This window comes from Phragmites australis, chromosome 20, assembly GCF_958298935.1.
Source record: "Phragmites australis chromosome 20, lpPhrAust1.1, whole genome shotgun sequence".
In the NCBI taxonomy this organism is placed as follows: domain Eukaryota; kingdom Viridiplantae; phylum Streptophyta; class Magnoliopsida; order Poales; family Poaceae; genus Phragmites; species Phragmites australis.
Window position 1 is genome coordinate 17,435,217 of NC_084940.1, and position 9,976 is coordinate 17,445,192.

A 9,976-nucleotide genomic window follows, 5' to 3' on the forward strand; every position below is an offset into this window, starting at 1 on the left:
ATACAGGTCGATTTATGGAGCAAGGCTGGGTAATGGAGTGAAGAATGGCAGAGGAAGCAGGCGGCGTGGAGAGCGAGAAAGCAGCAAGCTGTTGAAGGTGGAGCTCGTTTCGGGTGGGGTTTGTTCTGCGGTGATTTTTTCCACGCGAGCACGATTGTGCCATCGAAGGCGAGCGGAATCGGCTCTCCCTCGGAAGAGAGATTTTTCTGGCCGAGCCAGGCGATGTAGCTCTCAAAAGCAAGATTTTTTTTATCGGTTCCAAACACCCAGCCTTGCCTAGAAAGGCTAGAATATTTCCTGCCTGAAATCCAAACGCACCAGCTTTATTTTGTTCCCTTTTTAATTTCTCTCCCGATTTTCATACATTTTATTTTTCCTCATCTCTAACAACCTCATTCGAAAGGATTCGTAAAGGAAAATAAAAAAGAATCCTAAAATAGAGAAATAGAAAAGAGAATTCTTTTATAAAAATAATCATAAAAAACGGTTAAACATTGAAGTGAATAAAAATTTCTTTAAAAAGGTAATGAGACACCAAAGTAAAACAGTTGGAAATGGTGTAAGGTAGAGAGAGCGGCGGGTTTGCACCAGACGTATGTCCCGTGGCAGTTCTTGCTGATGCTTTTTTACGGTTCCCAAAAACCCACGCGTCCGCCACGTGGCATAACTGTTCCCGAGCCCACCCTCGCACGCGCCTAGGCCTTTCCTCCCGTGTCCTTCGAGAAGCTGGCAGGTACGGCACTACCAAGAGGCTACCGGAAAGCAAGGGGACGACCAGGGGAAGGACCATCTCCAAAACCTGCAAACCTCTTCGAGCCACCGATCGATCGCCGATCCGGCCGCGGCAGCGTGATCTCGACGCGGGTGCCGACCGCGCACTTCGCCGATTCCTCTCTGGTAACTCCTCTCCATCCCTCCCGGACTGAGCCCGCGGCGCTGTCCAGATCCAGGCTCAAATTGCTTCTTTCCTTTTTGCTGCAACAAGCTCGATGGGTTGTTCGTTCTGTTCCGCGGAATCTTTTTTTTCCCTTCTTGGCTGCGAGCGTTCAAATCCGAATCTTTTTTTGTTGGATGGCTAGCCGATTCCGTCCACTTCGTTGTGGATTTGTTTGATCTGCGCCGGAGTACTAGTAATTGCAGTTTATTTTCCTTTTTTTGTGAAATTCATGCCCTGCGCATACTGGACCATGTAAACTGTTACCCCCAAATCGGCATCATTAGATCAGATGCCTCTTTCTCAAGTGGTCCATTTCTTGGCTGCTATATATATATGGTTGAGGTCATCGCATGACTTTCCAAATGAAACAAATCTTTTTCTCAATTGAATTGGCATTTTCTTCCTTAGCTATATCTGTGAATTGAATCCCCTTGCATCTTCCTAGTAGGTTTGTGCAAATCAGTGGTCAACTTAGTTGCTTCTCCTTAAAGCAAGCCGCAACTTTCCAAGTTTGTTTTGGCTTTTGTACCATTTCAGCCATTGACTTGCCAAAGTACGCGATTATAAAGCAGAAAATGAAAGCAACCATAGAAAACAATATCTACAAGCGACTACTGTACCTTTTGGCAGATTATGTGATCTAAACATTTGGTCGTATTGTTTTCATGAAGAAATTATATTGCCTTTGGACTTGAGTGATATGATTAATAAGCTGGTGGGCATATGAACTAAAAACTTCCAACCATTTATTAATGGAAGAAGTCCAATTTACACTCTCCAACTGTCACAGAAGTTCGATTTTCAAGCCTGAATTACAAAAACAGACATCCTACAACCCTCAAGTGATGAAACCAGACAAAATATCCCCCCCTCCCCGCATCCAAACCACTCTGATTTCATTACGTGTTACCACAACGTGGTAGTGATTTTTACTAAATGGGAGTGATTTTGGGTTGAAAATCGGATTTCTGTGGCAGTAGGAGGGTGTAAACCTAAATACTTCTACTTGCTATCTACCCTAGATTTAAACCTAAATATAACCTATCTAGCTTGGTTGAAAAAAAAAGAAAAAAACTTACCGCACGGCCGAAGCTGGTCCAACCTTGGCCGCTGCCGACCTCCCACCCGCCGCCTCTCTCTCTCTTCTCCCCCGTTGCCTCTCTCCCCTCCTCTCCCTTGCCGCCTCCCTATTCTTCTCCAGTTGGTGCCGACGAGACCTCTCTTTTCTCTGTGAGGAAGAATACCCAGTTGGTTCGGACCGGTTAAAACAATCGCGCCTGTCGGCATCTGGGCTGCCGACAGGGTCGGGCATCTCGGCCAGCAGGCGACTGATAGGGCTTATCAGCCTGCCAGCTGCCGACTGGGACGCGTGGCCTCAAGTCGGTCGCTCAACTGCCTATCGACGTGGATCCGTCCCAGTCAATGTGGATCCGACGTGGCAACCCTAGTCAGCCGGCCCTCTGCCGGTAGGCGCCTATCGGCAGTCCACGTGCCGATATGTGTCTAGTTACCTATTTTTGCAATTATTCAAACAGTGCACCCATTTTTGCAATTATTTTTTTAGGAAGAAATCCGATTTACACCCTCCAACTGCCATAGAAGTCTGATTTTCAACTCTGAACCACTGCCACGTCATGCTGACATGTACTGAAACCGGAGTGGTTTGGGTGCGGGGGTTATTTTGTCCGGTTTCGTCACTTGGGGGTTGTAGGATGTCTAGTTTTGTATTTCAGGCTTGAAAATCGTACTTCTATGATAGTTGGAGGGTGTAAATCGGACTTCTTCCTTTATTAATCCATTGCACTTTAGGAGGTTTTTGCTTTGACAGAGTACTACTTTTTAGTTTGTGCCGCACTGATGCCAAACAGATTGATCAAACATTGTATGATTTTGATAAGTCAATGAACAGTTTTTTCATCTTCTATGACCATAATATTATCCATTGTCCAGTTTTTTTTACTTTCCATTATGGTGCCTAGTGTGACCCACGGGAATTGTTCTTTATTGTTGGATCACCCCCCAGTGTTGCACTAACTGTTCTTGATATTCATCTCTTATTCTAGGCAGTTATGCATTCAGTTGAGCACACCAAAGTTATTACTTTACAACATATTAACATGCAAAACCATATGTTTACTTTTATGTAGTGAAATTGTTGAGTTACAGTCCATGCTCCAGATATAGCAGAAGCCATGGCAGAAATTACTGACAATAATTCAAACATGTCCATTCTACAAAGAATTGCTACAAGTGACATGGCACTGCTGAAGGAGTATGGTTTGCATGGTGTTATTGGTGCTCTACTACTTGCTATAGTTATTCCCGTTGTCCTATCATCAATATTCGGCAAAAATGCAAAGAAAAGAGCAGTTCAAGCTGATGTGGGTGGTGAGGTAGGACTTGCCATGAGAAACAGTAGATTTTCGTCTTTAGTTCAAGTTCCATGGGAGGGTGCCACCACAATGGCAGCTCTATTCGAGATGGCTAGCAAAAAATACTCTCGACAAAAGTGCCTTGGCACAAGAAAGCTAATTAATAGGGAATTTGTAGAATCTGCTGATGGTCGGAAGTTTGAGAAATTGCATCTTGGTGAATATGAATGGGATACCTATGGAGAAGCATTTAATCGTGCATGTAATTTTGCTTCTGGGCTCATCAAGATGGGCCACAAACAAAACAGTCATGTTGCGATTTTCTCTGATACAAGAGCTGAGTGGATCATTGCTGCTCAGGTAATCATATACGCCCTGTCATTGTATCTGTACATTTGTTAGAACTTACTCTCTGACAATAGTACCTTGTTTTGGGTAAGGGATGCTTTCGGCAAAATTTGACTGTTGTAACAATCTATGCATCTCTTGGCGAGGATGCACTGGTGCACTCACTAAATGAGGTAAGATGCATCCGGAGCATTGTCATGCAGTATACATGTAGCCGTCTTTCCTTACTTTTTATCCAATTGAGAACTATCCAATTCCCAATGTTTATGCTGTTTTATCATTTAATTGGGTAGCTTTTTTTGCCTGTATGCCCATGTCAACTGTGGGTTACCTTTGATCCCATTTTAGTGTTTTTTCCCTAAATTATCTTTAATATTTCTTGGTAAGATCTTGATGCCGATATCAACTGTGGGTTGCCTTTGTTTCCTGTTTAGTTGTTATGCTTTGCCGAAATTATGTTTACTAGTTGTTGTGTTATATAGAAGTGTTTACCCATCTCCAAGGAAAAACCACATAATTTGGTGCCCAAGTGCTGAAGATATTCTGCAAATAGTGTATGACATTTGGAAGAGTCCAATGAACAGTAATTGTTTTGGTCCACAATTAAATACTCTTTATGTTGAATTTCAGACACAGGTTTCAACTCTGATTTGTGATTCGAAGCAACTTAAGAAGCTACCTGCACTCAGCTCCAAGTTGCAGATTATTGAGCATATTATCTATATTGAGGATGAGCCTGTCGAGGCTGAGACACTGAATCAAATGAAGCATTGGAAAACATTATCTTTCACTGAAGTAGAGGAGTTGGGCAAAACATCACATATAGATGCAAGATTACCTTCAAGTGCTGATACTGCAGTCATTATGTATACAAGCGGAAGTACTGGTCTCCCCAAGGTAGCTGATCAAAGATATTGCAATTTCTTTGTTTATTGAATATTATGTAATTTGCATGACCATAAGGAAGAGAGAAAGCGACTGGTGTTTACGATATAAAATGACAATCCAAACAAAAGAATGAAACATTATCAGAGAATTGCACATCTGAAGGCAACATTAAGAGTATATGATAATTACCGCTTACGCCCATTTGGTTCACAGAGGAGAAAACAGAAGAAACTCTGTTCTCTGGAAAAAAAAAACGTTTTCATTAATATAATTCGTCTTCCCTAGAGAAATCTTTTTTGTGTTGTTTTATTATGTGTGATATACTCCACTCACTTATTGTTGTAGATCAGTAAGGCTACATACCTTATTTTATTGTCTAATATGTAGTTTATCAGTTCAAACTACTGCTTACTCATTGTACTAGCTCATAAGCATCAATTTGGTCACCTGAAGGGATGAAATTTGTCTTTTCACATGGATCCAGACAGCGACTGATGAGTTGTCATCTTGGTTTGCAATGTAAAAACTTGAGTGGCTTGAAACGTCGGCGAGTGTCCTCACTCGAACAAAAGTTCATAGTAGAGGGACCTATTTGGCCGTTAAGATCGCTGGCCCACAATGGAATGTTCAACGCATCATTATTTTTGTGTGGTTTGTGTAGTGAATTAGATGATAATGGCTGTGTCCTGAAGGTCTTGCAACACAAAATTTATACTGGACAAAGCTTACACTGACTCCACAGTTCGCATTTGGCAAAGTTTCTACAATATGCTTCCTCCAGTCCAAAATAAGTGTTGTTTTGGGTTGTGTGCAGTCAACTGTTTCAAACTTTGGCTACAAATTACTTTTTATGTAATGAGTTTGGATACTTGAAAATGACACGGGTAGATTTATCTCGAAGAGTACTTTTATAATAATATACTTTTGCTATGTTTTATCAATATATTACAAAAAAATGTAGTAGTCAAAGTTGTATTTTGGGGACTGTGTCGATGTCCAAAACAACACTTATTTCAGACTGGATGGAGTATATAGTTATCGAAGAAACTCCAAGTATGCAAGTACACTGCAATATGTGAAATATACATGATTAGGTTTCCGGAGTTTGCTATGCCACAGCACAACTGGCTAGTTACATGGTAGCACACTAGGGGCCTGTTTCTGCCTATGGATGTTATAGCTGAAATCCTTGATTTACACAGTACTTTTGTCTCCTATAATTTAGTTACTGGTTCATCCTATAATTTAGTTATTGGTTCATATTGTCATAGGGTGTAATGATTACGCATGGCAATATGGTGGCCACAACTGCAGCAGTCATGACAATCGTCCCAAAACTCGGCATGGAAGATGTTTATCTGGCTTACCTTCCATTGGCTCATGTCTTTGAACTAGCAGCAGAGGTGATTCTTTGTAATTCAGGGACATGCCTTTTATAAGAATTGTGGACATTCTTTAGTGATATGATGTTGTTTTGTTTGTCCAGACTGTCATGCTAGCTTCTGGTACTGCTATTGGATATGGTTCACCTCTGACTATGACTGATACATCAAATAAGATAAAGAAGGGGACAAAAGGAGATGTTTCTGTACTGAAACCTACTCTTATGGTTTCAGTTCCTGCAATTTTGGATCGCATTAGAGATGCAGTGTTTAAGAAGGTTAAGTTTCTTTTCTGAACATTAATTTTCTAGCGGCTTTCATTGATTAGGCTTGTGACATATAACTCGAGGAACTCTTAGATTTTCAGTACCTTTTTCTTGAGGGCATATCTTGTGACAGTTCTAATTTTAAGGCTAAAACATGAGGTCGCTGTTCAGACAGTGCCTTAGTTTTATGTGGCAGAGCTGAGTCCAGGCCAGTCCTGCAAGGTCACTAACCACCATACTTTCAAAAGCCAGATTTGAACACATGAGCTTTAGTAGAATTTATATAAGAATGAATAGATAGCAAGCATCAAATGGGATGAATCATATGCCATCAGAAGTAAGCCATTAACTATTATTAGTGTGCGCCAAATCACAGTTCTCATAATGAAAATTAACATTTCCATATCTCTTTCCAGGTTGGTGAGAAGGGTGGCCTGACAAAAAAGCTATTTGATTTTGCATATAACCGAAATCTTGCAGCAATTGAAGGGAGTTGGTTTGGATCTTGGGCACCAGAGAGAATGATGTGGGATAGCCTTATTTTTAGACCAATACGGTCCATGCTTGGAGGACGCATAAGATTTGTTCTTTGTGGTGGTGCACCTCTATCAAGTGACACACAAAGATTTATGAATATATGTCTAGGGTAATTTTTTCTGCCCTTTTTAACTTATCTTAAATTACTATTTTTGTTTGTCAGTCGAATCGATAGATGGAACAAAAGTCTGAAAGTCATGGAGCATATGCCAACGATAGTCTTTCGCTTGAACTCAGCTTCTTCTGCTTGTTGATACAAGTACACCTTAAGCTTGTCTAGGATAGGACATTACTTAAAAAAACCTTACTGAATGAGCTTGGTCTGTAGCAGCTTCAAGCTCATTCCATTGCAGTTGGCCTAGGGATAGATAGAGCGTGAATTTGCAATCAGCAGTATGCCTATAAAGCTTTTGATTTTTATTTTCTTTGAATGTATACAAATGACAATTTTTTATAGGACATGCTTATAAAATTTGGTCCATATACTCCTGATTCTTCTACTTTAGTCACTACCTGTTTAAATTGTTCATTTAAGTTAGTTCTTAATTTGTTGAGTTATTGTTCTAAATTGATCTGTCAATTCAAAGCTGACAAGCTGAAGAATATTAATTACTGAACTTTGTAGATTACGTGATATATCTAGCCCATGAATTCTCTTGGTGATGTATAGTGATGCATTTATTTTTGGTGATCATATGCTACTTAATTGGTTCTGCAGTGTCCCAGTAGGTCAAGGCTATGGATTGACTGAGACTTGTGCGGGAGCAGCTTTCTCTGAATGGGATGACACAAGTGTGGGTCGTGTTGGTCCACCCCTTCCTTGTTGCTATGTCAAGGTTTGTGTTCACGCATCTAGTGTGTTTTGGATAGTAGTAAACATATATTTGTTAGGTTGTAGTAAATGAAGCCTAGAATAGTATATATATAACAAAACACCGGTATTTGTTCAAGCTTGTCACGGGGTGTCTCGCTGGCACCTTTGTCTGGACCCACATTATGAGCCTTGCAAATGGTAATTTTAAAATATTCCATTGAATACTTACCCCAACCATTGCTCTGACGTTGCTTCCCTAATAAGAACCATTTTCATTTTGTCCTCAAATACTTGTTTTTCTTCTTTTAGCAACATATCCAGGCCTCTAATCATCTTAACTTTTTGTCAAATAAATGTAGCTTGTTTCATGGGAAGAAGGTGGCTATAGGATTTCTGATTCTCCAATGCCGAGAGGAGAGGTTGTGGTTGGTGGATACAGTATAACAAAAGGTTATTTCAACAATGAAGCCAAAACAAATGAGGTGTACAAGGTAAGAATCTTTACCAGAACATTGTAGTCATCGAGTACAGTGTTTTGACTTATTTTTACCGTGATGTACAGGTCGATGAGGGGGGCATACGCTGGTTTTATACTGGTGATATTGGCCAGTTCCATCCTGATGGATGCCTTGAGATTATTGATAGGAAAAAGGATATAGTAAAACTTCAGCATGGAGAATATGTTTCTCTTGGCAAGGTTTGGATTACAAAAAAATGCCTTTTTACTGTGAGATTTAATGAAGTTTAGTTAACTCTCTTTGTGCCTGTGCGCGCATGCGCGTGCGCGTGTGTAGGTTGAATCGGCTCTGACAACAAGCAATTACGTGGATAACATCATGGTTTATGCTGATCCATTTCATAATTATTGTGTCGCACTGGTAGTTCCGGCGCACCAGGCCCTACAGAAGTGGGCTCAAAATTCAGGGATAAACTACAAAAACTTTGAGGAGCTGTGCCAAAATGATCAAGCGACAAAGGAGGTTCAGCAATCTCTATCAAAGGTTTGACATAAATCAACCTGGTGCTTCTATCTATTTGATTAAAATTGTACTAGTAGGGTTGCCACTTGCCAGCATGAACCCAAAATCCTCTCTGGTTTACTGAAGCACATTTTTGCATTTCAAGCAGCAGTATGTTTTAATGTTCTGTATCATAATTAAGCTAGCACCAGTAGCAACAACCATAATTAAGCTAGCACCTGTAGCAACAACCATAATTAAGCTAGTACTAGTAGCAACAACCGTGCATATGGAATTATGTTTACTGTGGTAGGTGCATATTGTAACCGCATGTTGGTTCCAGTCAACCTGAGTACGTATCCATTTTAAAAGTTGATGGGTAACCTCTAGCTGGCCGTGATGTTAGGCAAATGTTCATTGTATGCGACTATGTGTTAGAGCTTATTTGGTGCACTGCTATTCATGGTGTAACAGATAGTTCAGCCATACACTTCTGTGGTTTTAAATTGTCTTGTAAAGTAATATGCTCCAACTTTGCAGGTCGCAAAAGCAGCGAGGCTTGAGAAATTTGAGATACCAGTGAAGATTTTGTTGCTGCCTGAACCATGGACCCCAGAGTCTGGGCTGGTGACGGCTGCGCTTAAACTGAAGAGGGAGCAAATAAAGACCAAATTCAAAGATGATCTGAACAAGCTCTATCACTGAACCAGCTACAGATGGCGCTTTGGACCACATGCTACCGGTTAAGTACTTGACCTAGCTTCCCTGAAGCTTGTACATGTGCTGGCATTTCATAGCCTGCATAAAAGTCATGTATATCGTTGCAAGTCTGTAGTCTGTAAAACCGTTAGTGAGACAACTCGCATGGCCTCCGAATGCTTGGGAAAGAATGCGGACATGGAGCATTTGCATATGGGACGTTACCATGCCTTGTTCATGCCTGAGCAAAAATAAGGGTTCCTCACGACCACATCACTTTTTTTCTGGTTTTCAGTAGTCCAGTACTCTGCTAGGATCTCCATTTACATAGATTACAATGTGATGTTTTTATTGTGATGGTCAACATGCTCAGTGTTCCATTTTGATGGCTCTTTCCTTGGGATGGCTAGCAGCTTTGGATGTCGATAATACTCCTGTTGTTCGTAGGGATGAAAATGGAACCAAAAAATCTTGTCATGGTCTAGTGCTGTATCTCATTTTTTCTCATCCGTTTTCATATTTTCGGGATTTACCTGGAAATATGACGGAAATAGTATAGGTCTGATGAAAATAGGATAAAAAAAAAACTTAGGCTATTTCTGTCCGTTTCTCCGGTTTTCTGTTTTTTGCGGGATATTCCTGTTTGAGCTTTCGTGGGACTCCAGAGTCTCTGGCTCCGTTGCCGCCCGCTCATCTCTCCGGAACGTTGCCACCGTCCACTCCTCAATGCGTCAACGTCGCCACGTGTTGCCGCTGTCACGCGCCGGCTGCCTT

The 9,976-nt window shown here is 41.0% G+C and overlaps 1 protein-coding gene across 1 annotated transcript; it reads left to right on the forward strand.

Annotated features, from left to right (window-relative positions):
- The first annotated feature begins 717 nt into the window (after positions 1–717).
- On the forward strand, positions 718–9,586 carry LOC133902228 (long chain acyl-CoA synthetase 8). The gene is made up of 12 exons (XM_062343836.1): positions 718–897; positions 3,085–3,669; positions 3,750–3,830; positions 4,288–4,554; positions 5,817–5,948; positions 6,032–6,205; positions 6,610–6,839; positions 7,449–7,566; positions 7,904–8,035; positions 8,107–8,241; positions 8,339–8,545; positions 9,044–9,586. The coding sequence occupies exons 2-12, from the start codon at positions 3,130–3,132 to the stop codon at positions 9,206–9,208; spliced, it is 2,181 nt and encodes a 726-aa protein (XP_062199820.1). The 5' UTR covers positions 718–897; positions 3,085–3,129; the 3' UTR covers positions 9,209–9,586.
- Positions 9,587–9,976: the final 390 nt, after the last annotated feature.